The sequence below is a fragment of the Engystomops pustulosus genome, chromosome 7, assembly GCF_040894005.1.
Source record: "Engystomops pustulosus chromosome 7, aEngPut4.maternal, whole genome shotgun sequence".
Classification (NCBI taxonomy): domain Eukaryota; kingdom Metazoa; phylum Chordata; class Amphibia; order Anura; family Leptodactylidae; genus Engystomops; species Engystomops pustulosus.
The window spans coordinates 132,776,085-132,802,428 of NC_092417.1; the positions used below are offsets into that span (position 1 = coordinate 132,776,085).

Genomic DNA, 26,344 nt, shown 5'->3' on the forward strand with positions numbered 1-26,344 from the left:
GCACTCAATCTATTCCATTTTACTGGAGGGCCACCTACCTTCTCCTCTGGTTTGAAAAATGTTTGGGACTGCCACATACAGGCACTCAATCTATTCCATTTTACTGGAGGGCCACCTACCTGCTCCTCTGGTTTGAAAAATTTTTGGGACTGCCACATACAGGCACTCAATCTATTCCATTTTACTGCAGGGCCACCTACCTGCTCCTCTGGTTTGAAACATTTTTGGGACTGCCACATACAGGCACTCAATCTATTCCATTTTACTGGAGGGCCACCTACCTGCTCCTCTGGTTTGAAAAATGTTTGGGACTGCCACATACAGGCACTATCCAAATTAAATTGTCTCCATAGCAGCCTCCACACGTTGTCTCCATTGCTACCTCCAAAAGTCGTCCATATAGCTGCCTCCATACATCGTCCCTTTATCAAACGAGGTGTGTCAGGCAGAAATTTGGGTTGTTTTCATGGATTCCACATCAAAGTTGTTAACTTTGTCGCCACCCTGCTGTGTTATCCACAAAATATACTGGCAAACTTTTACCATTTAGGGATATTATTTCAGCGCTTCTTGCGCATCTGTTTACATTCCCCTCACCCGGCATATCCTAAACTTATAAGAACGCTACTACACTTGATCTTATACAAAAGGTTCTTAGAAGTGCTGTTTGGGGAGTAGCCTAGAGACAGGGGCTTGGATTGGCGAAAGCTCGCCTGGCAGCGGAGCGCCAGCTCCATGCGCATCATGCGCTTCTTTCGCATCTGTTTACATTCCCCTCACCCGCCATATCCCAAACTTATAAGAACGCTACTACACTTAACTTGGTGCAGGCTGGGACCGAGTCTGACCCTGGGGCTGGTCATATACTGCCGACGCAGAGAATTGCGGGGCCTACCTCGGTCCAGGTCTCAAAGGCCTACTATACCTCCTCCCACCCCTCCTCCACCTCCTCCTCCTCCGAATTACCATCCGTGGGCATGGCGCCATCAGTCGGTAGCTCTAGGCACAGCAGCAGTGCCGTCGCTAAGCGACAGCAGGCGGTGCTGAAACTGCTGAGCCTAGGCGATAAAAGGCACACCGCCCAAGAGCTATTACAGGGCATTCCACATCAAAGTTGTCAACTTTGTCGCCACCCTGCTGTGTAATCCACAAAATATACTTGCAAACTTTTACCATTTAGGGATATTATTTCAGCGCTTCTTGCGCATCTGTTTACATTCCCCTCACCCGCCATATCCTAAACTTATAAGAACGCTACTACACTTGATCTTATACAAAAGGTTCTTAGAAGTGCTGTTTGGGGAGTAGCCTAGAGACAGGGGCTTGGATTGGCGAAAGCTCGCCTGGCTGCAGAGCGCCAGCTCCATCCCAAGATCCAACTAACATAGTTGCAGCACCTTTAATCTACTACTAGTTCACTGCCTCCATAATAATAATAATAATAATCTTTATTTATATAGCGTCATCATATTCTGTAGCGCTTTACAAATCATAGGAAACAAATACAAATGTAATGTAACAGAGCACAACATTTGTATGGAACAACAGGAGTGAGGTCCCTGCTCGCCAGAGCTTACGGTTTATGAAGATGATGGGGTAACACGAGGTAAAAGAATATTTAATGGTCAAGCCATTCTTCTTAGGGAATAGAAAAAAATATAATAAATGGAATTGCTGTCGCTTGAACCACTCAGCCGTCATCTTATATACCAGGTCCAGGGTGAATGGGACTGCAGAGAAGTCTGGTGCCTGTTGGTTGCTGGATAACAGATGGGAGGACGACACAGGACGGGTTAGTAGAAGAGTTAAAACTTCATGCAGTTAATGAGTGTTATAGGCTTGCCTAAAGAAATGGGTTTTAAGAGCACGTTTGAAACTTTGGAGGTTAGGTATTAGTCTGATAGTCCGGGGCAGAGCATTCCATAGAATTGGTGCAGCTCTAGAGAAGTCTTGGAGACGCGAGTGGGAGGTCCGCACTAGGGTAGAGGTTAATCTAAGATCACTGGCGGATCTAAGAGCACGGGTTGGGCGATAGACTGAGATAAGAGAGGAGAGGTAGGGGGGTGCAGCATTATACAGAGCTTTATGGATGAGGGTTATTATTATTTTAAACTGTATTCGAAAGGAGACTGGCAGCCAGTGCAGCGACTGGCATGAACTGTAAGCATACATGGTCCCCTTATCAAACGAGCTGTGTCAGGCAGAATTTTGGGTTGTTTTCATGGCTTCCATGTTAACTTTGTCGCCACCCTGCTGTGTAATCCACAAAATATACTGGCAAACTTTTATCATGTACCGATATTATTTGAGCGCTTCTTGCTCACCTCCTTTGGTTCCTCTCTGACACCCATTGGTTTGAAGCCTGAGTCCAATTAGGGTATGTCGCCATGCCACTCTCTAGCCTGCTGCCGCTGCCTCTGCATGCCGTCCCCTATAGTGTCAGGGTCAATTATTGGATGTTTTAGATGCTATCTAGCTTCATTCTGTCACTCTGTCATGGCCATGCTGTTGCCCATAATTTTGGCATAATGGTGCGATTAGGCAGCCTCAGAGGCATCCATGCATGCTGCCCCTGCTGTTTCCTGTCCATTTCCGTGGTGTTTCCATCCTTTTCTGAGGTTCCCAGGTGTTTGGCCAAGCTTCCCTGTGCAGAGCCTTGGTCCCCTTGAAAAATGCTCGAGTCTCCCATTGACTTCAATGGGGTTCGTTATTCGAGACGAGCACTCGAGCATCGGGAAAAGTTCGTCTCGAATAACGAGTACCCGAGCATTTTAGTGTTCGCTCATCTCTAGTAGTCTTTCTTTATGAGGAGTTCCGACTTGCAGGGAAATAGACTTCTCGAGGCGGACCACAGGGATGTGATGCTGGGAGATCAGAACAGCATTCCCGGACGGCCTGGGGGCGAACAGGACAAGCCCCAATGAAATGTCCCAGACAGGCACAATACAGACAGAGATCCTCCTGACGTTGTCTGTACCATTCCTGGAGGGAAAGTCAGGTTCTGTCCACCTGTATTGGTTCCTCTGCAGACAGCACGGCCTGAGGTTGTAACGGTCTTTGGAAGCTAGGTGCCAAGCGAGGCAAACGTCGAACCAGGGTTTGCGGATGCTCGAGACGTAACTCCGTGCTTCTTAAACTGAACATTAATCCAAGTGGCCAGGGTGATGACACCAATCAGAGTAGACGGCAGGTCATGTGCAACCAATGCATCTTTAACTTGACATGAAAGTCGCTTTTTAAAGGTAGCAGTCAGGGCTGCATCGTTCCAGGCAAGTTCAGAGGCCAGGGTTGGACTGCATAGTCACCCATGGATGAGTCACCTTGATGCAGGTTCCTCAAAAATGGATTGGAATTCCGCCAGGAATACTGCGAGAGTAGCCGTGACTGGATGGTCTCCGTCCCAGACAGGGCCAGGCCTTCCCGGAGAGGAGGCTGATGATGAATGCCACCTTGGACTGTTCAAATACAAAGTTCAATAAGTTCAATGTGCAGGGAGCACCATGGGTCACCATCATACTTTGTAGGCATAGAGAGTCTAAGCCTAGGTTCAGCGGCAGGCAGATAAACTGGGGTAGCAGGAGAGGTCACAGGGATCTGACGGTGTTGCCGAGTGGCAATCAACTGCTGTAGCATGGCAGTGACTTGTCCAAGCTGTTCTCTTTGCGTAGCAATCTGCTGGGACTGCAAGACCACAAGGGTGGTCAGAGTCAGAAGTTAAGTTCGGGGACAGACAGGAGGCCAAGACACAAAGGCGGCAAAGGATTGGGGTCAGAGGCAAAGCAGAAGGTCAGGGTTGGCAGCAGAGGAGCGTAAATACACAGTAATAATGCATGGGTAGTAACTTTCTCTTATCACAAAGATCCGGCAGGGAATGCTGGGAGATAACGGTTTTTAATTATTTTTTGAAAAGGGCCAGCATCAATCAGTGGAGTGCTGGCCCTTTAAATCTTCTGAAGCCGGCTTTCCGGACAGGAATCAAGAGCAGGGAGAGGTACGACAGAGCAGGAGGGCACTGGGGCACACAGAGGATCACATGTTCCTGACCCTACGACTTCCCCTTGAGAAGCTATGACTTCTCCAAGGTTCTGGACATAATAGCAGGTAGGAGGGTTCTATGACCCTCTGGGTGGTGGGCAAAGGTGTGTCTGCATCTCAAATAATCAGACACCTCTGAATCCCCATTGTCTTTTGTCTGGGAACCAATTTACCATCAAGTGTAGTGGAAGATCTTAAGGTGTTAAGGTGGACTTTAAGGTTCCATTAGGCCCACACACAGGGTAACTAATGTACTGAACTGCTGATACTTGTAGTGCTACCTTTGTATTTTGCACTCTGTTTAACTGTATATATCTATATTGTATACTGTATATTGTTTTGTCTAGTGTGCCCTTAAGGCAATTAAGTATAAAACTTAACCTGTGTTGCACTTTTATCTCGATCCACGAATCCCATGTCCGTGTTTCTCGGTTATATACATGTGACCGGGTGGGTTCCTCACCCTTTACAATCCCGTTATGGACCAGGCTTATATTAAAGTAGAACTGGTGACAGCTTAAATTGGGCCCTTAACTTAAAGTAAAAATGTTGAATAAAAGGTAATCAAAGGGTTGTTCAGTCCCTAAAATGGCATCAATGAAAATGTTTGTTTGTCCTGCAAAAATTTACAGCTTACCGACTCTGTACACCAAAGTATTTATGGGTGTCAGAATTTGGCATCTCTGTGACCACATTGACCCCAAGAATTTACAGGGGATAGAATCATTTAGGCTGTAAGTGAACTTTTAGAACTTTTTCCTACTTGTCAGTACCCAGCATGTAGAAATTAAATTGTACCACTAGGAATACAAATTGTTACAATACAAATAAAAGGTTATGGCTTTTAAAAGGAGGGAAACAAGAAAACGTAGGTGAAAAAAAACAGAAAAGGGCATCAGCAGCAATGGATACATTTATATTTGCATCCTAGAAAAAGGATGTTTATATTAAAAAAAATATATCAAATTTTTTTAGATACCCCTACAGTGTTTGAACTTTTTTGATAATTCATACAATATACTACAATTGTACAGGCAAAAGACAGGCCTGAGTGACTCCCTGCTGTCGTGGCAACTGATTGCAGTTCTTTACTGATATGATGGTATTCATGTGGTGTGACATTTTACGTCTTGCAGCAGGGTTTGATTTCATTACCTTACAGGTTAGAGGGGTTGGCCACGTTACCTGATGTTTTTTGTAATGTGTGTGTACATGTGGGGGGAAGGATATTAGGTAACTTACCAATACACATCTGTTTAAGGTTCTGCTCTTCTTTATTGATATGTGAAGTGAAGCCTCTTGTCTTCACCTCATCAGTCAGATATTTCTGTCTATAAAATGACAGGAGAAGGAGGGTCATGTGATCTCTAACTGTCCTTGAAAATTTGCCAGTTAGACATCACATGACCCTCCATCTGCAGCCATTTTATGGGCAGGAATGTCTGACTGATGAGTTAAAGACAGGAGGCTTCACTTTACATATCAATAAAGCTGAGCATAACTTGTAACAGATGTATATTGGAAAGTTACCTAATATCCTGTCCCCCACACTTTACACACACATTACAAAAAACATGAGGTAAAGTGGCCAACCCTTTTAACAGTGAGAACCCACAAGGTTAAAAACAAATCACAGCTCAACCTTCATTCACATGTGTAATTTACTTTAGGTTTTTCTGTTCCAGTAGACGAAGAGAAAAAACAATAAATACATTTAATAAAAGAACAGGTAATTGTTTTCATTTGATTTAATAACAGTTGTTATTAGATTCATTCAAAATAGGAGTAAATTTAGAATTTTTTTTGTTATTTTTACTGAACAAATAAATTGAAAGATGGGGTCTCATGCATACGACCATTATGAGGCCATGACCTGGCTGCAAAACTAGTGTCCAGATCACGACCTCCAAAAGAGATCTATGGCACCCTAATATATATTAGAAATTTGTGACAACTGCTGCAGTTCAAGTTTAACTGGTAAAGGTGGGATTTCACTTACCAGTAATGTCTAAATCTGAGATTATGATTGATAGAACAAAATAAAAGGGACAGGTTAACATGAATCATTAATATGTGGTTCATTGGAATGGAAGCTGTGCTGCAGTGACTAGCTGTAGCCACTACACAGAGAATGGCGCTGTCTGCTTTCTGTTTCAATCTATGTTTATCAGCTGCAATCTGATATTGTTGTAGTATCTGCAAAAACCATTCAATATAATTAGGCACAAAAGATTTTTTGAATTTTCACAAAAGAAATCTTGTTAAACCAATTAAGAGATGAAGTTGTTTCAACCTAGAAGCCATTGTCAAGTCTAATTTACCTTAATTTATATAATATGCCATATTGGTCCTAAATAGGTTTATTTCCCTTTCAAAGTTCTCTGATGTCACTCTGTGCACTACAAATTATACATTTTCTTTCATCTGTATACAATTGTTAAATATTTAGTGTCCTGAAATGATCCATGCATTTATTATATACACATTAGAATTCAATATTATATAACATCCTCAAAATATAAACATAAGAAAAGTCCAATTCTATAAAGTATACAAATATGAAAGTGTTAAATATGATTAAAAACATATTATCTCAGTGTAACCTTATATCCTTTATACCTACAAACAGAATAGAAGCTTAGAGACATCAATGGGACCAGTCAATCTCAGTCCTCCCCTCCACAGTTTTCTTCAGTGAGATTAATAAAAATCAATATTGCATTTGCAACTAAAAAATCAAATTTTGGTAAGTAGGTAATAATAAAGCATCTGAAAAAATAGTAAGCACTCACCTGCCGTGCCTCCCACACCACGCGTCCATTCACGTGCATCTTTTCCATTCAATGCATACTAGGTCTCTGCATTTAGATATTTAAACTACTAATGATGTTTTTTTCTTCAGAGTCCATATACACGAGATAAAGGGAAAAGAAAGAAAATGACATCATTCGCCTATGGTAAGAATGACTCTCGGATGCTTGGTTTCCATAGGAACAGGTGCTGAAAGTACATACACTCCAAGGAATGGAAAGCTCGGGCTCAAAATATTGATTTAGTATAAAGGAAACAATAAGTATCATGCTGTGAAAACCCACTTTCTTACCAAGAATATAAATCAAAATGTCAGAGAAAAGTGAGGTCCTCCTAAAAAGTGAAGCAGCTGCTGGGGATGTTAGATAATGTTCTCTACATTGACAATGCAATTATAAAAATCACATCTACTTGGGCCTTATTTATAGATTTTTCAAATACAGATTATATGTTATGGCCAGAAGGGGAGAAACATTTGAAATCTCTACATCTTTACACGGCAGCTCTTAAAGGGCTTGGCCACTTTGTAATGTGTGTAAATGTGGAAGGCAGTATATTAGGTTATCTAACAATATACATCTTTGTAAGGTTCCACACCTCTTTCTTTATATTAAGTCTCTTGAAGTTTCTTTCAGTGAGCCTTCCTGTCTGTTACCTCCAAACATTCCCAGCCATAAAATGGCCCCGGATGATGTTATCTCCATCTGTCCATGAACAAGTTAAAGGTCTTGGCAGGGCGATTGCTTATGGCCATATAACAATTCTTTCCTTTCCTTTATTTAAATAATTCCTTACTTTAGATAGCGCACACTGAGCTTGTCAAATCAGTCTCCAATATAAAAATGTCAATGATTTGCTTCTAGAGCCAGATTGTCATTTATTAAAAGAGGTATGGACTCCCAGGATAGGGATGTAGTATTACCATTGTACAAGGCATTGGTTTGGCCTTTGGTTCACCCTACCAGGGCGACTGATAGGCAAGGGTAGGCAATTAGCTTGGGTGCCAACCTCCTACCCGAATTGGCCGCCCAGACCACAAGATCTAAAAAGTAATGAATTTTATGTGCGTCCTTAAGACACGCGATGTTACTGCTGCCTGCACCCTCTGTATGATACAGGTGACATGACATTCTGTACCTGTTGGAGGATTGCCACTTTAGAGGAGTCTACAGTACAAGAAATCAGAAGAGGATAAATGAGGCCAGCACAGTGGGAGAAGGGAACACTTGCATCCTAACAGTAAGTGATGTCTGTGCGCACCTATTTGCAGCCCTGGTGTGCAATATATGTATTGCTGCTATATGTACATGTGTGGTTATTCACTGGCAATGTATATTTACATGTTTGGAACATTCATTGCAGATACATATTTATATGTGTGGCATAACCATTTCAGATATATACTTAAAAGGCAATATATTTGCTGCAGGTATATATTTTTAGGTGTGCTATATTTACTGCTGGTAGGCCTAATTTTAAATGATTTTTAATGTAGAGGTCTCCAATACACTGCACCAGCACATCATGAGCCCACTCACATACCATCAGGCCAGGGACACCATATACAGAGAGCGCCCCAGGGGAAACTGCTACCACCACCATCATCATTATCCACCAGTGCGGCCCCTCAGCAACCACAGAGTTATAGAGGAGAGATCCGAGCTAGCCACCGTGATACACCAACAACATCTCATCTGGAGGATTCACAAGCCACCTGCCTTCCTGTCACAAGTATAACCACCATCATCATCATCACCTCATTCCTTCCTTATACCATCTTCCCTATCTGGACTGCTTGATTGATTGCTACTGCACTAGCACGTTCCACATACAGGCCCTTGTTAGTGGTCCATGTTCATTCAAAGTGCCTGCCTTATACCATCTTCCCTCTCTGGACTGCTTGAGGCATTGTTTTTGCCCTACCATGTTCCACATCCATGCCCTTTTAAGTGGCTCATGTTCATTCTGGCCGTGTGACAATTCCAAACTGGAATAGATATGATCTATCTTTCGTGGTGTGACTGCCCACTACATCCATGGCGGCCTCGGCACACCATGACCATATAGAATAAAAAGTGATGGGGGCATTGAGTTAGCTGCACAAATTTTCCGTGAGCATGAGACCTTATGTACAGCAGCTGAGTAGGGGCTGTGCTGTGTTTGGTGAAGAGAACTCAATTTTACATAAATCAGTTTTTAAATCACAGAGCAGAAGGGGATCATCATGGATGTGAATGTATAATCGAGAGGTGCCTTTCATTTCTTTTTTCCTTCCCCCCCCATGGGTTTCAGTTTAAAAAACTGCAACAGAAAACCAAAAAGTTGGAATGCAATCTAAGGTAAGCAAGACTGGAATTATGGTCACCATATGTTCAACAGGAACCTTTGTATGTCTCAGTAGGTAAACCGTCACAATCTGGAAACTAGCATTATAGGCTGCAGTGTGCAGTTGTTAGGCTTTTGCATTGTTTATATTTGTGTTGTCATTTCCAATCTTATTCAGTGGTTCCTTTAACTAATTGTAGCATCCCTAAGGGATCAGAACAAATTCCATGACAAAGAACGTAAAATTATCTAAAAGAAATATCTCTTTCAATGAAATCTACCATCAAAATCCAGCATGATAAACCAGAGACATTTTCTCCTGGATCAATGAGTAAGTGTCCCTGGTTTAATCCCACTTGGCTTTGATGGTATATTTGCTTTAATCCCTTAACGACCTGGCCCTTTTTTGTTTTTGCATTTCCATTTTTCCCTCCCTACCTTCAAAAATCTAACTTTTTAAAAATTTTCCATGTAAAGAGCACTGTGAGGGTTTGTTTCCTTAACAAATGGCACTTCATAGTGATGGTATTTAATATTCCATGCCGTGTACTGGCAATTTCAAATGCAGTGAAAAAAAAACACATTTACACCATTTTCTTGTGGGCTAGGATTTTACGGCTTTCATTGTGCACCCCAAATGATGTCTACTTTATTCTTTGGGTAAATTTGATCACGGGTTACTAAATTTATACAGGTTTTATAATGTTCTCAAAGATGTACAGGCCGTCATGGAGGACTAGATGGAAATTGAATTACTAGTGAGTCTAATTCCACATTTCCACATGGGATGACTGCTTGTAGAACCTTCCTGCCAAAGGAAATGTCCTGAGAACTTGGCAAGTCCAGTCGGTAATGTTTTATGAAGGTGGATGGTGAGGGCCAGGTAGCGGTCTTGCAAATCTGTTCTAGTGATGCGCCTCTTTTCTCGGCCCAGGAAGCGGACATAGCCCTGGTGGAATGAGCCTTCAGATTTGTAGGAACTTCCTTCCCTTGCTTCGTATAGCAGGTGGAGATAGCTAATTTTAGCCATCTTGCTATTGATGTTTTCAAGGCCTTTTTCCCTTTATTCTTCCCCTGGAATTGAATAAACAAGTTATGGTCTATGCGCCAGGGTTCTGTAGCCTGCAGGTAAGCTAGCACAATTCTTCTTACGTCAAGAAGATGCCACAAAGCTTCCCTACTAGAAGAGGGGTTTTCGCAGAAAGATGGAAGGGTGATTTCCTGGTTCCTGTGGAATTTGGATGCCATCTTGGGAATGAAGCCTGGATCTAGAGTAAGGATTATACGATCAGATAAAATACGCATATAAGGCTCTCTGATAGAAATAGCCTGAAGTTCACCCAATCTTCTGGCTGTAGCAACAGCGATAAGAAGGGTAGTTTTTAGCGTTATTAGCGTTTATGCTAGCGCTATCCAGAGGTTCAAATGGCGGTCTGGAAAGTGCGTCTAGGACTAGGGTGAGGTCCCAGGTAGGAACTCTCCTAAGAATCTGAGGTCTGATTCTGGAGGAGGCTAGGATAAATCTTTTGACCCACCTGTGCTCCGCCAGAGGATAATCGCCAAGGGCCGAAACCTGGACCTTTAAAGTGCTAGTAGAAAGGCCTAGCTCCAGGCCCTTCTGTAGGAAGTCCAGGATCTGCAAGATAATGGGGTTAAGTTGAGATGGAGGATTATCCCCACAAAAGGTTACACATTTCTTCCAGATTTTGTGATAAATTGTGAACGTAACCTTCTTCCTACTTGCCTTAAGTGTGGCTACTACAGCCCTGAAAAGACCCCGCAATGTCAGGAAATCAGATTCCTAGCTGAAGCCTCTCTGGGTCTGGATGAAGAATAGGCCCCTGATGTAGAAGGTCCTTCCACAAAGGTAGTATCACTGGTTGCTGCAGGGCCAAGGATGTCAGCAGGGATACCAGCTCTTCTTTGGCCAATTCGGACGACCCTTGCGACCAAGGGAATAGGGGGAAAGGCGTAGGAGAGAGGTTTGATCCATGGATGACTGAAGGCATCTAGTCGATCCTTCGACTCCCTTGCTTCCAGAGAATAATATCGATGGCATACTGAGTTCTCCTTTGTAGCGAAGAAATCAATCTGAGGAACACCCCAAAGATCTGTCAATTGGAGGAAAATTTCCTGATTGATGCACCACTCGTTGGGGGAGACTTCCCTCCTGCTGAGGTAGTCCGCCTCCTTGTTCAGAACTCCTCTTAGGTGAGTTGCAGAGAGGGAAAGTATATTTTCCTCTGCCCAGGAAAAGATGGTGCGCGTTAGGGAGGAAAGAGCTGTCGATCTTGTCCCTCCTTGTCTTCTCAGGTAAGACACCGCCGTGGTGTTGTCCGATAATATGTGGACATGGTGATTTTTTAGAAGAGGTGTGTTTAATCTCAGGGCTTCCCAGACAGCCCGTAGTTCCCGATAATTGGATGGCTCCCTTGATTGGGGAGGTGTCCATGGTCCCTGGGCGTAGTGGGAAGGGAAGACTGCTCCCCAGCCCACACTGCTTGCATCGGTCGTGATTATAAGACACGGAAGGCAGTGCCAACGGACCCCGTTTTCCAGGTTCTTCCTCTGTAACCACCACTGTAGGTCTCTCTTTACTGAGGACGGAATGGTGACTTTTTTGTCCAACCCTGAGGACCTTCGATTCCAACAACTGAGGATCCAACTCTGTAGAATACGGAAATGATTTTGACTCCAGGCCACCGATGGGAGGCAGGCGGTAAGGAGACCTAGAACCTTCATTGCTCCTGATCAGGTGAGTAGAATTCAACATTACACCAAGGAACTTCTTGTGAGTGGAGGGAGAGAGATCTGACTTCCAGGTGTTGATTAACCATCCCAGATCTGAGAGTTTGCTCATGGTAAGATCTCTTGCTGCAATGAGATCTGATCTGTCTTTTCCCACAATCAGCAGATCGTCTAAATAAGGGATGATGGATACTCCCTGTAGCCTCAGGAATGCAACCACCTCCACCATGATCTTTGTAAAAACTCTCGGAGCTGAGGAGATCCCAAAGGGAAGATCCCGAAACTGAAAGTGGAGGATAGAACCCTCTGGAGAAAAGACTGAGAATCTGAGGAATCTCTGAGATGAGGGGTGAATTGGGATGTGATAATAGGTGTCCTGGAGATCTATTGTGCACATACAATAACCGGTGTAAATGAGTTGGGTAGCGGATCTTACCGATTCCATGTGAAATCTCCTGTAGGTGATGAAGCTGTTCAAGCCTTTAAGTTTATGATCAGCCAGTTTGACCCATTGGGTTTCTTGACCAGGAAGAGGGGGGAATAGAAGCCCGTCTTTCCTTGATCTCGAGGAACTGGAATGACCACTCCTGAGTGTATGATAAATGAAACCTCCTGCCAGATGAGAGAATGGGTAGAGGAAGAAGTAGAAGAGAAGGGTGGCATAAATCTTGATGGAGGGGGGGGGGGGGGGCACTGAATTCTATCCTGTACCCAGAACTGATGATGTTCAGGACCCAAGGGTTCTAAGTAATACGAGTCCACTGAGCGACAAACCCTAGAAGACGCCCCCCCCCCCCCACACACACACACACACTCTAGCGCCACTGCTTCTTTCCTCCTCTGCCCCCTTTAGGATAACTCCAACGTCCCTGTTTATCTTTCCCACAAAAGGAATCTTTGGTGTTCTTGAAGGGACGAAACAAAGGTTTCTTGGAAGATGCTTTGTTTTCCGGAAACCCCTTCTTCTTATCGGAGGCTTTTTCTAGAATGGCGTCCAATTCTGGACCGAAGACGAAATCGCCTGAAAATGGGATACTACATAGTTTCGATTTTGAGCGAATATCACCTCCCCATTGTTTTAGCCACAAAGCTCTCCTCGTAGCATTTGTTAGTGCACCTTCCTAGCTGCGAAACGGACACCTTCAGCTGAAGCATCAGCCAAGAAGGCGGCAGCAGATTTTAAGAGTGGAATGCTTTCCAATAGAGAAGCCCTGGGAGTGCCTTCTCTGATATGAGATTCTAGCTTGTTCAGCCAGAAGAAGAGGGTTCTGGCGACTGAGGTTGGATTTTAGGCTGATTATGGATGTCTCCCAGGCCCTTTTAAGAAGAGCGTCAGCCATCCGGTCCATGGGATCCCTGAGTTGTGCAGAATCTTCAAACGGCAGGTCTGTTTTCTTGACAACCTTCGTCACCTGCACATCCATTTTAGGGACAGAGTCCCAAACCTTTGAGACCTTTTGATCGAAGACCAGACGTCTCCTAAAACCTTTGGAAGTTATGATCTTCTTCTCTGGGTCCTTCCATTCTTCCGTAATCAATCCCAATAAGGTATCATTAACCGGGAAGACGCGTTGTTTTTTGACTCTTAGACCCCCAAACAATTCGTCCTCTCGAGACATGCAGGGAACCTCTTCTTCAATATTAAGGGTTTCACGTATGGCCTTCAGTAAGTTATCTAGCTCATCCAATTGGAAAAGGTGACGCGGATCAATCTTTTGACTTAAATCCTGGGAATCGTGTCCCTCTGTGTCGACTAGAGAACAGGACGGGACTTCAGAATCATAATTCTCTTCATCAGAGGAGGAAATGTCCGCCAATCACGGTTTTTTAGGAGGAGGCCACTGAAGCCACCACTTTCTCCTCAATAAAGGATTTTAACTCATCCATAAAAGATGTTTTCTCTTCACGCATAGACTCTTCGATACAAGGTCTGCTTTGAGTATGCGTGAGGCATAGTGTGAAGACACATGTTGCATTTCTTAGCAGTGTTTCTGCTCTTCACAGAACGGTCAGGCTTGCTAATTTTCTCAGACCTTTCTGATCTGTCCTCTTTGCCGTTCCCCTTAGACCCTTGATCCTTATCCTAAGGGAGGAAGGTGAGGAATAAGACTAACTTGGGGTTCTAATATGTATAGTAACTACTACTAGAACATGCCATACAGCACCACTTACATAACCAGGAGGGTGGAGTAGCCCCAAGTCTGCCTCATCAGCCATGTCAGGAATGTCTTGGACGGCAAGGCCACCGAACGGTATATGCACCGGTACGAGACACCGCCACTGGCCCCCATGATAGTGCTAGTTTAAATACCTTATCGGGGAATCCATCCCCCAAGCAGGTGGCTGTTTTGCACCCATTCTGGCACTCTGGGACGCTCCGACCTCACTTCCGGTCGCAGCTGGAAGTCGTCATTGGGCGCAAAGGACTCCTGGGAACGGAGCTTCCTGGAGGTGTCGCACGTCCTCGCATGGGCCTCCGTCAGCCGCTGGAGAGGATCGAGCTCCGGATCGCCTAGGAGCAGGGAGGGAAGGACCCAGCCGCGGACCCGATCCAGAGAGGAACTACAGCCTGCGGCAGAAAAACATCCACCCCTCCCCACTTGGAGGAGAGGGAGAGCCTCTCTGAACTATCCCCTGTAGGGACAGGAAGACACTGGCGAGAGGATGCGGGTGGGAGGCTTTTAACCTCTCTGCTTCCTGTCCCTGCAGAGGTCAAGGGGCATCCTCCAAGTGGGCCGCCATGGGGGACGTGTTGGAAATTATGAATTAGATTACTTACCGGTAATTCTATTTCCGTTAGTCCACCATGACGGCCCCACCTGGAGGATGCCCCTTGACCTCTGCAGGGACAGGAAGAAGAGAGGTTAAATGCTCCCCCCCGCATCCTCCCGCCAGTGATTACAAAATAACCATGTTGTTTGCACCACATACAATTCTTATCTGAAAAGCAAAATCACAGAAATGAAATTTCCAACTGGGTGGGAATATATTGGCTGTCATGGTGGACTAACTGAAATAGAATTACCAGTAAGTAATCTAATTCATAATTTCCGCTTCGTCCCCCATGACGGCCCCACCTGGAGACTTACAAAATTAGTAAGCTTTTAGGGAGGGATTACCGCCTGTAACACCTTGCGCCCAAATAATAAGTCTTTTGATAAGTGTAAGTCCAGTCTGTAATGTTTAGAGAACGTAGTAGGTGAAGACCAGGTTGCGGCCCTGCAAATCTGATCCAGCGATGCTCCTCTTCTCTCCACCCAGGATGTGGACACAGCCCTGGTCGAGTGTGCTCGGATTCCTGGTGGTATTGGTATATTCTGTAGGTCGTGGCATGAAGCGATCGCCAGTTTCAGCCACCTTGCAATAGTTGCTTTAGACGCCTTCCTCCCCTTGTTTTTCCCCTGAAATTGGATAAAAAGGTTAGAGTCAATATGCCAGGGCTCAGTGGTTTGTAAGTATTTTATAACTGAACGTCTTACATCCAGAGAATTCCATTCTTGTTCTCTTGCCGAAGAAGGGTTTTCACAGAAGGAGGGCAGGATAATCTCCTGATTCCTGTGGAAGTCAGAAATCACCTTGGGAACAAAATTTGGATCCAACATATCATCTAGAATTTTCATGTAGGGATCCTTAATCGATATAGCATGAAGTTCACCTAACCTTCTGGCAGAAGTGATGGCTATCAGGAATACCATCTTAAATGTTAGGTTTCTTATACTGGAGGAGTCAATAGGTTCGAATGGTTCTTTCACCAAGGCATTCAAAACTAATGTTAAAGGGGTATTCTCGACTGGGCATTCACTTTCAGTTTCTTATATCTGCCATATACAAACATTTCTTCAATTGGATGTTATAAAAAAAAAATGTTCCTGTGTGAAGATAATTTCTCATAAATGTAGTCATATGGTCCCTTAGAAACAAGACTGTGTCCTTGGTTACGGCCACGTCTGCTGGAGGGATTGCACAAAGAAACAAAAAGTTTTTGTGTATGAAATGTCCGGATGTTGCTACATGTCGCACAGCCGTCCTGTGGTAATGATTGCTGAAGCCAGGTGGTCAGGCAGGACTCTATTGCGCAAGTCTGGCCACCGCTGCCAGAGTGTGACGTGGTCGTATCCGGGGAAGCCATCTCGTTTCTAAGGGACAACATGGCTACATTTATGAGAAATTATCTTCACACAGGAACATTTTTTTAAATTACATCCAATTGAAGAAATGTTTACATAAGGCAAATGAATTTAATTAAATGTGAATGCCCATATGAGAATACCCCTTTAAGTCCCATGCTGACTATTTTTTAACAGTCTGGGGCTTCAATCTAGAAGTTGCTTTGATAAACCTTTTGACCCACCTGTGTTCTATGAGGGGATGGTCGAAGAAAGCACTAAGCGCCGACACCTGGACCTTCAGGGTTCTGGTAGACAACCCCAGCTCCAAACCCCTCTGGAGAAACTCGAGTACCTGTAAAATATTAGGGTTAGACTGGGAAGGTGGACTGTCCTTACAGAAGGAACAGAAGTTCTTCCATATTTTATGGTAGATTGCAAACGTGACTGGTTTCCTACTTGCCTTCAGGGTCTTAATAACCTCAGACGAAAGTCCTTGAGATCTTAGGTAGCTGGATTCAGGATCCAGGCAGACAGCTGTAACCTTCCCGGATTCGGATGATGGATTGGACCCTGATGCAGTAAGTCCCTTGTCAACGGAAGAATGACTGGGCCTTGTGTTGACATCCTTCTCAGAAGTGGATACCAGCTTTTCTTTGGCCAGTTTGGGCAAATGAAAATAGTCCTGGTGTTTTCCTGGAATATCTTTCCCAGGACCCTGGCGATCAGGGGAATAGGGGGGAAGGCGTAGGCTAGTGGCATGTCCCAGGAGTGAGAGAACGCATCCAGCTGCTCCCTGTTCTCCCCTTTTTCTAGAGAAAAATAATGAAGGCACTTGGTGTTTTCCCTTGTTGCGAACTAGTCTACTTGAGGATGACCCCAAAAGGATGTCAGTTCTTGGAAGACCCTGCTTAGAAAATCTGCCCTTGAGTTCTCCGTGCCCTTTTGACAGGGTGTGGAGCTCTGCCCACAAAAATATTCGTCGAGCCAGGGCGCTCAGAAGAGCCCCCTGGTTCCCCCCTGTCTTTTTATATAGGAGACTGTTGTCGTATTGTCCGACAAGATGAGAAGGTGGTGGTGAACTAGGAGAGGAGTGTTTGCGCTGAGAGCTTTCCATACCGCTTGCAGCTCCCGGTAGTTCGAAGACCTTCTTGCGACTTGTTCTGTCCATGTGCCCCGAGAGAAATGCTGAGGCATAACCGCTCCCCAGCCTGTCTGACTCGCATCTGTTTGGATCGGAATCTAAGGATTGTTTGACCAGACTATTCCTCTCCTCAGACTCTCCCTGTCTTGGTCAATAATAAGCAAGTCGTCTAGGTACGGGACGATCAGTACATCCTGTAGCCTGAGAGAAGCCACCACCTCTGCCCTCACCTTTGTAAAGGTTCTTGGTGCTGAGGATATTCCAAAGGGAAGTGCACAAAACTGAAAGTGTAGTGTAAAACCCTCTAGAGACAGGACAGAAAACCTTAGAAATCTCTGGGAGAAAGGGTGTATAGGGATGTGATAGTACGCATCTCTTAAGTCTATAGTGCACATCAATGTGTCTTTGTGAATAAGGTGTGTGGCTGATCTTACCGACTCCATCCTGAATTTTCGGTAGATGATAAACTCATTAAGACCTCTTAGGTTGATAATCAGCCGGTTTGTGCCGTTCGGCTTCTTCACCAAAAAAAGTGAAGAGTAGAATCCAGATTTTTCCTGATCTTGTGGAACAGGTACAATAACACCAGAAGATAATAGGGAAGATACTTCTTGCCATATTAGGCTGTGGGATGTAAGTGACATAGATAAAGAAGGTGGCATGTATTTTGTAGGGGGAAGTTTGCAGAACTCGATATTGTAACTGTGTAATAATATATCTAAGACCCAGGGATTTGAAGTGATCTCTGTCCATTTTTCTCTGAACCTTAGCAATCTTCCCCCTACCATGGCATCATTGTTTTTTGCTTCTATTTGGGTCTGTTGGGGTGGAGAAGAGAAACCCTCTTCCTTTAACTCCTTTCGGGTAGCTCCAGCGTCCCCGTTTCCCTTTGTCCTTGTACGAGTCCTTCTGACTTTTGAAGTCCTGAAAGGGCTGTTTCTTGGGCGTTGATCTTTCGGGAAAGCCCTTCTTTTTATCTGATGCTCTCTCAAGTATAGCATCCAGTTCTGGCCCAAATACGAACTCTCCTGAGAAAGGAATGCTGCACAATTTCGCTTTCGAACGGATATCCCCGTTCCACTGTTTCAGCCACAGTGCCCTTCTTGTGGAATTAGTTAGTGCCCCCTCTTTGGAGGAAAATCGGATTCCCTCAGCCGCAGAATCTGCCAGGAAAGCTGTTGCTGATTTCAGCAGTGGAAAATTTTCCAGGATCGTTGACCTTGGTGTTCCTTCCCTGATGTGGGATTCCAGTTCGTTTAACCAATACAGCAGGTTCCTTGCCACTGATGTGGAAGCCAGATATGTCTTCAAGTTGAGCATGGATGTTTCCCAGGCCTTCCTTAATAGAGAGTCCGACTTCCTATCCATTGGGTCCTTTAGTTGTGCCGTGTCCTCGAAAGGGAGGTCAGTTTTTTTTCACGATTTTCATGACCTGCACATCCATTTTTGGGCAAGTGTCCCACACTTTGGACTCCTCAGGTTCAAACATAAGCCTCTTCTTGAAGTTTTTGGATACAATGATTCTCTTCTCTGGTTCTCGCCATTCCTCCGAAACCAGCTCCTTTAAGGTGTCATTCAAAGGAAATACCCTCTGACGCTTTGCCTTCAGACCGCCAAGTAATTCCTCCTCCTTAGACCTGGGGGGAAGGACCTCCTCAATCTCTAGGGTCTGTCTTATTGCCCTTAGAAGACCATCGAGTTCCTCAAACTGAAACAGATGACGTTTTTTCCTCTCTCATAAAATTGTCAATGCATGACTTGCAAATCGTTTTTTTGTATGAGTCAGACAGAGTGAGAGCACGTTACATTTCTTAAGTCTACTTTTTTCGGGTTTTTCAGACTTGCTTGTCTTATCCCCTTTATCCTCCTAGCCTTTACCCCTAGACCCCTGGTCTTTCTCCTGAAAAGGCAAGTGGAGGATAATAAATGACCCGATACCTTTACAGACAGTAAAAGCCCATTCCTGCACAAGTGACCCCACTTACAGAAACCGGAGGATGCAGGAAAGTCGGGTCTGCCTCAGCCATCACAGAGCCGGGGAAGCTCAGCACAGGAAAGGTTTTCCACAGAAACAATTACACAGCGTCACACACAGATCTTAGACCTGAGATCAGCGTGACCAGCCCGCTCCATCTGCTTTAAATACCTTAATGGGGAGCCCATCCCCCTTTTGGAGAGGCCACACGCCCGTGCTCCCGTTCCCAGGAGTGCATTGTGGTCCTGTGATCCGCTACTTCCGGTCGCGGCCGGAAGTCGTCATTCGACCTCGAGGGACGCCGGGAAATGTAGTCTCTTCAGCCGCCGCACGTACAACCCAAGATCGCGGCGTGGCGGCCAGGGGAAAACGGACTGGACAGCAGCGACAGGGAGGGCCAGAGCCGACCGAGCGCCCCAGCCCGCTGGGGATTAGCCAGATGGTCTACCCGTAAATAAAAACTTCGTCCCCCCCCCACCCTGGAGGAGAGAGGGCACCTCTTTTGTCCTGCCTCAGCAGGGACATGAAGAACATTGGCGGGAGGATGCGGGGGGGAGCATTTAACCTCTCGTCTTCCTGTCCCTTCAGTGGTCAAGGGGCATCCTCCAGGTGGGGCCGTCATGGGAGACGAAGCGGAAATCTTCATTTTGTCATCTTCTGGTGCTAATAACTTTTTCATACTTCAGTGTATGGAGCCGTGTGTGGTATTTTTTCTAGGGAAAGAGGGGCGATTTGAATTTATAGATTTTTTAAATTTATTTTTTTACAATCTTTTTTAGACCCACTAGGGTTTCCTAGCCGATCCTACCACATACCGCCATACTATAGTATGGCATTATATGAGGATTTTACACATCAGTCATTACAATGTACACAATACAATAAATGGGTTAAAACAAGACAGCGTTGGGTCCTTGTATGGTAATCGATCGCCGCTCCCCAATGATCTCACAGGGGGCAGCGATCGAATCTAAAAACAGACAAGTAATAATACCCCCCAAAAAATGTGTGAATAGTATATGATTTATTGAAATTCTGATTACCCAAGTGTAAAAAAAAGAAGAATCCACATACAGGTGGTGATGAGAATATATCTTTAATTCCTAATGATCCAATGTGCTTTACTGTGAATAAATATATTTTCTGTGAATCTGGCCTAGAATCTAAAGCATCAAACATGACAAATAGTATTTAACAATGACTAAATGCAAAAAACATATTTGTTACAAACCTGACACAATAATCAATAGAATGAAGTGGATTTGAGAAAAATACTAATAATCCGTGCAGAGATGTACAAGAACCACTATATTTTTAATGTTTGAGTTCTCGTAGTGACTTTAGACTCTGGGCACAGCTGCCAATGAGTGTACAAAGCTGGGAGCTATACTCCACTGAACTAGTTTCCTTTAGCTGGTGGGTGGCCCAGCTCATCTTCTCTAGAAGCTCATTCTCAGCAGAAACTATTGCATTGGGAACACTGAAAGAAACTACAGCATTTACAGGGCCAGAATCCGGGATTGGTACAGAGGTAACAGCTGCTGGGACATCGGGAACTGGGTTGTCTTGCAGAGAAAGCTGATGCTCGCGCACCTGAGATAGAGCAGCTTGAGGATTGAGGACTTGAAAGAAAAAAGGAAAAAGAGATATTTTGAGTTTTAAGAATCAGAATTTACATACACAAGTACATTAAGTAATTCCCAGTGAACCATTATCGACATTTAAAAAAAATAAAATCAGGTGTGGTCTGACAGTAATGACCCCAACAAACTGGCCAGGATTTGAAGGTACTGTAACCACACTTAATCGATATATCTAATATATAAATCTGCACAGTTACATTTACAATCACTAAATTTAGCACAACTGCAACTTGTGACTCAGGGAACGTCATAGATAAGGTTTTGAGAAGAAATTTTCACCCCAAAATACACTCATTAACCACCATGTACAGAAGCTTCTATTTTGCTATAGATCATTGATCTGAGCTTTGATTTGTTACTATGGGCAATGAGTATAAGACTTATGTGTGAGGTAATATTGAAGTAACATGTGAGGTAATATGTAGTGATATGTGAAGTAACATGTGAGGAGATTTGCATGTCAATATGTAAGGTGATATCAGGTAATATGTTCTTAATTACAATGCTTATATCATCTGTGATACTCCAGTCACATCCAGATCTGCATTTATCTATCTACTGTTAGATCATCTCAGATGCCTACTGCACTGGCTGTAAATGGAGCATCAATCTGCCGTTATCATTCTTGGGCTATATTTATATAGTTTAGGTTATTAAAAAAGAACAAAATTAAAAACATTGCTATATGTAGCACGGCGGGAACACGTTGGTGCCCAGGAGAGGAGGAGGGGGTGAGCGCTGCTTGCCCCCACCCCTCTCCATACCGATGTAGGGCACTGTGCGCCCATTGCCAGCCTAAGGGGGTGGTATATACGTCCCCCAACGGCCGTGTGAATGAGGCCTTAGGCTGGTTTCACAGTCTGTGATCACAGATGTGAGAAGTGCGGTGTCACAGACTAATCTTTGTGCAGTGATATATGATGCACAGATTTCTTGTTGCCCCGATATTTAGCGAGAGCTGATTACTAATTCAGTTATCCACAATGTAAAATACCAGAAAGATAAGAGCCAAGTTTAGGTCATTAAAAAGGAAAAAAAATTAAAAACATTGCTAAAGGCCTCATTCATACTTTGCATTGAAAGTATCTGCTTTTATGTGGTTCTCATTGCATGAATGAAAATTTAGAGCAAAAAGAAAGGAACAATAGGAAAACCTGCATTTGAAAAACATACATGGTTTTCCATTTGGCACAAGAGAGAGCAGCAGACCAGATCCAGGAATTACCATATTTTGTCTATGGAGTTTATAAATAACGAAGAGCGTATACTTACCTTCCCCTGCATTCCGGTTCAGCCATGGTTCTGGCTGTCATTGCTAGTGTTTGTAAACTCCTTCTGTAGCAGCACACACCTGCTGTATACATACATAGGCCAGCAGTGATAGACTGGAGGGGAGTGCAGGAGAAGGAGAGAATATGCACTATACCATTTTCTTTCCACCAGTAGACAGATATAAAATGTTTTTTTAACCACTGACAAGGTCATTAAAAGATTGGGTCCATAAAACTCCTTGAATGGTGACACTAAAGAAGAATACAGCATTAAAGAGAAAAGTACATTACATATTAGCAATATTAGATTACCTGGGTTATCCTTTTCAGTATCAGAATCAAGTTCTTGACATGAGATGCAAAGTAATTTCTTTTGCCGATCCTGTAAAAGTATAGTCTACAGAGAATAGTGGATAAAGAGAATAACATTATTACAATTATTAAAAACTGGCAAGGCAAATTCAAAGTTAAAAACCTGGCACCCACTTACCCCACACATATCACAGCTCTCTCCAAGCATTCTGTACCCCTTCAATAAGTAATCTCCCATCATCCTACTAATCTTATCCTGGCGCTCACGTCGTGCTCTCAGAATCTTCATGTCTGACTCAGATGGAGGAGACCACGTATCATCATCTACCGTCAAAATGTGAAGAGAGTAATATTTATTTAAAAAATTGGACATAAAAGGAGTAAAAATAATAGTGAGGTGGAAAAAAAAAGTCAAGAATTAATGCATATCAGACTGTAGTAAAGCAAGTGCTTCACCAGATGGGACTTGTATTACATGGTAGATAATAGATGATGCACCAGAAATAAATACACATGACGTTTTGCTACAGATTTTGGTGAAAACCAGTAAGTGTCAGTTTACAGAGTTACATGGTGTTTGATACAACCATGAGCTTCGGCTACATCACAACCCCATAACCTTTCATTAGTCAAGTTATTATTGCGCATACTATCCCTGTAGTACGGTCAGTCTCTTTCAATTGACATCAGCTCTCATACTACCCAAATCAGTCGCACCGGACATAACAAAACACGGCCCATTGTTTGCGGCCTGCATGCACACAGAGTCATGTGTTTTATTGTAGGGGGGGAAAAAAAGGTGATACATACAGAACCGGTGCAAATTTTATCCAATTTTAAAATCCACCAAGTAAACGAGGTGTGAACTTGCTGACAAATGCCATTTTAACCATCAAGATATGGACCAGGATTGGTTGGGAACTTATTAATGATTAAATGAATTATGACTTCTACGTGTTTAATGTAGGTTTATTCTTTTCCACTGCAAAGGTTTAAATCTGCAATGAATATCTGACAGGTCAATTTCTGTACAGAAATGTGAATTCTTTTGCTACATTGGGTGGATAAGACTTCCACAAGATGCAGTATATTACCTACCTAAGACATATGACCGTGGTCGTGCCTAGGAAAAGACCAATGTGATGCATGACACAATGGGGCACATTTACTAAGGGTCCGCACACTGTATTTCTGATCTGCGCCGCATTTAACAGGGGATTTTGGCGCATGCGATCGGATTTCACGTGACTCAAATCGGGGGCAGCCGTCGAACAACCCGACTGATTCAGACTAAGCGTGGGATTTAAAATTCAAACTGTGTTGAAAGACATGCACTCAGATACACCGGGAAGAAGGTGAACTCCGGCGGACCTGAGCGGGGCACGACCTTATTGAATTGCGTGGACTTCATCCTCGTCAGACAACGCACCTCGGGGATCGCGACAAAAGCGATGAGGCTTCTTCCCAGTGGTTTCTGGGCAGTGGATCACTGATAAACTCAGTGCACATGTATCCGAGAGTAGAATGCATTTTTAATGCGTCCCCACAGACTTGCATAGAGTTTTTTTCATGCACCCAACTTGAAAAAGCAGAGCATTCAGGGAGTTTCATGTTTGCTAAAAAAAAAAATTTGCTTATGTGCATGAAAAAATGAATTTCTGACAAAACTCATTGAATACAATGAGTATTGCAAAGTCCATTGTAAAAAAAAAAAAAAAAAAAAAGTGACAGTACACACAAATGTTAAATGGTTGTATGAAAGGGGCATAACGTATGTCATGGACACCTGTCCAATGGCCAATTGAACAGATGACACGAATAGAGCGATATGCGGATGCGGATGACCACCTTTAAATTTCTAGAACCCGCAGGACAAGGTTCCCAGAACCATTTTTGGGATAAGTGCAGGTTCAAGAAGCGTGCTGTGCATCTGTCATATATTTATTCCTTCGGTAGGAAATTTCCTTGACTTAATAAAGATATGTCAAAAAGATGTGGGACATCGTATTCCTCACCCTGTAAGGCCATGATGTAATAATCTGATGAATATTTCCAGAGAGCTAGTAAGTCACAGCTCTTTACACCTAAAAGGAAAAAAAGAAAGTGCAGATAGATAAGCTTATAGATAATCTGCATGAGTACAAAACCCTTTCTGGCACAGAGGAATTGGTTATAACAATTTATTCAACAAATACAAAGGCTATTATAGAATCCAGGTATCGGCCACCAATTCTTTTATGCAAGAAAACTGTAGTGATGTGTTTAGGCTTTAGTCCAGGTGATACAACTGTCCTGCAGTCATATATTACTGTTTTTAAATAACAATGTGAAGGCAACTCGAGTGTCTGTCGCGGTTGCCATCCTAAGCCCTTGGCGTGCACCTGCTGTAGGAGCAGTTCAAGCAAATGGCAGGGGTTGAGGTGACATGGCTGGATTCTGCAAACATAAAGAGGCCTGCAAGTAATCTATAGTACCTTCCTTATGAAATTAAATTCTGGGTTCTGGAGTAGCCTGGCCGGGCGCATGGCCAGTAGTTTGGCACGCTTCTCTTTATCTGCGCCCTGCACCTCTGACTGGAGCGCGGCCAGATAACTCCATGTCTCAGTACCCTATGCAAGTCATCTACATAGTTTTTAACAAGTTACAGATTAGGGCTGAGGCAGGAGGATTATACCAGGTAATGGTATGACAGTAATGTCAGTGTTACTCCAGGCTAGCTAAACGTGACCTGGGTGCGCTCCTTTACATTATACATGTAAGTGAGCGTGCTCTGCAATCCCCAGGAGTAATGTGCACAGGTGTTGGGCTGCGTCTCCCCCTGATCCTCACCTTCTCCTAAGCATCAGTCACATGCGCATAAATAAGTCTAGAAACGGCGAGGTCCTAGTGTGGTAAAGGACCTTAGATGACGTCACAGTCACGTGATCAATAACGTGCGATGTGATTCTAGAGTGTGACAAGACCTTTGATGATGTAATTGATCACATGATTAGTCACATGTGTGGGCTGGACAAGGTTTCATTGTGACAGAGGGAGAAGTTATGTGGAATTGTGTTAGTTACAACAAGGTGTCTCCTGCAGGGAAGCTGTATACACAATCCACAGACAGCTATGCACTGTGCATCCGACCCTATTCTGTGCACCGTGTACACACACAGTGTTTCCCTGCGGCTTGTGTGTACTCCTAGCTGTGTATTCCATTCTTGCATTTTTTTTATTGCTGAAAGAGAATGCAGCATTTTGAAAATACAGCAATACATAACAAGTTGTGGGGTTGTTAACATTGTGTCTGACTCGTATAATTTGAATGGCTTGTATAATTTTGCGCAGCAGATTTATTCAACCGTTACCACTGGCTGACAGCAGTCATATGTCACCTCTGCTACAATAATGATCATTTGTGACAAAAATTTATTAAAAAATGCTGTGGGTGATCGCACCCTTAGGGCGGATTACCACGTGGCGTTTTGTCACGTTTTTAAAAGCATCCAAAACGCAAGTGGGAGGGGTTTGGCCAAAACGCCTACACATTTCCAATTAAACTAATGTGTTTCATTGGAAAGGCTTATAAATTTTGGCCAAACTGCTTGCCGCAGTATGTCATCTTGTCACCCTCCGCCATACAGTATTTCTATGGCAAGGTATGAGCAATCTGTAAAGAAAAGTCCTAAAATTCAAATTTCCCCTCTTTCCTATAACACAAATTAAAATAAATAAGCAAACATAAACATGTTAGGTATTGCCGTGTTGCAAAATTCCTGATCTATCAAAATATAAAAACAATTATTCTCGGTGGTGAACCGGTATAATGTCTGAATCCCCACTTTTTCACAACAAATGCAAATTTGAATAAAAAGTGATACAGTCCCCACAATGGCACCAAAGAAAACTTCAGGTCACCAGGCAAAAAATTAGGTATGAAAAAGTTATTGCCATCAGAATATGGACAGAAGAAACACTTTTTTGCACACAAG

General features: G+C 43.7%; 2 protein-coding genes and 1 long non-coding RNA gene across 5 annotated transcripts in view; 1 reads left to right on the plus strand and 2 right to left on the minus strand.

Annotated features, from left to right (window-relative positions):
• LOC140070854 (uncharacterized) overlaps positions 1-7,018 on the minus strand; it is a 106,182-nt gene extending 99,164 nt beyond the window's left edge. Inside the window, exon 1 of the mRNA XM_072117852.1 lies at positions 6,828-7,018. Within this exon, the coding sequence (XP_071973953.1) occupies positions 6,828-6,856 (29 nt within the window). The 5' untranslated portion in view covers positions 6,857-7,018. The remainder of the gene's footprint in view (positions 1-6,827) is intronic.
• Positions 6,670-26,344, plus strand: part of LOC140070855 (uncharacterized) — a 33,519-nt gene continuing 13,844 nt past the window's right edge. Inside the window, exons 1-3 of the long non-coding RNA XR_011849007.1 lie at positions 6,670-6,781; positions 6,938-6,992; positions 7,965-8,085. This is a non-coding gene — a long non-coding RNA (uncharacterized lncRNA). The remainder of the gene's footprint in view (positions 6,782-6,937; positions 6,993-7,964; positions 8,086-26,344) is intronic.
• On the minus strand, positions 20,225-25,345 carry ZNRD2 (zinc ribbon domain containing 2). Of its 3 annotated transcripts, none has more exons than XM_072117845.1 (5): positions 25,200-25,345; positions 24,386-24,454; positions 22,549-22,694; positions 22,371-22,455; positions 20,225-20,766 (listed from the first exon to the last, which is right to left on the minus strand). In XM_072117845.1, the coding sequence occupies exons 2-5, from the start codon at positions 24,396-24,398 to the stop codon at positions 20,459-20,461; spliced, it is 552 nt and encodes a 183-aa protein (XP_071973946.1). In that variant the 5' UTR covers positions 24,399-24,454; positions 25,200-25,345; the 3' UTR covers positions 20,225-20,458. The 3 variants fall into 3 exon arrangements, with proteins under 3 accessions (XP_071973946.1, XP_071973947.1, XP_071973949.1); XM_072117846.1 differs by lacking the exon at positions 25,200-25,345 and adding an exon at positions 25,099-25,193; XM_072117848.1 differs by lacking the exon at positions 25,200-25,345 and adding an exon at positions 24,845-25,060.

Coding starts and splice junctions, on each gene's coding strand:
- ZNRD2 (XM_072117845.1), bottom strand. Junction 22,456..22,548: donor AGAGCTGTGATATGTGTGGG/GTAAGTGGGTGC, acceptor TATTCTCTGTAG/ACTATACTTTTACAGGATCG. Junction 20,767..22,370: donor TACTGAAAAGGATAACCCAG/GTAATCTAATAT, acceptor TTTTCTTTCAAG/TCCTCAATCCTCAAGCTGCT.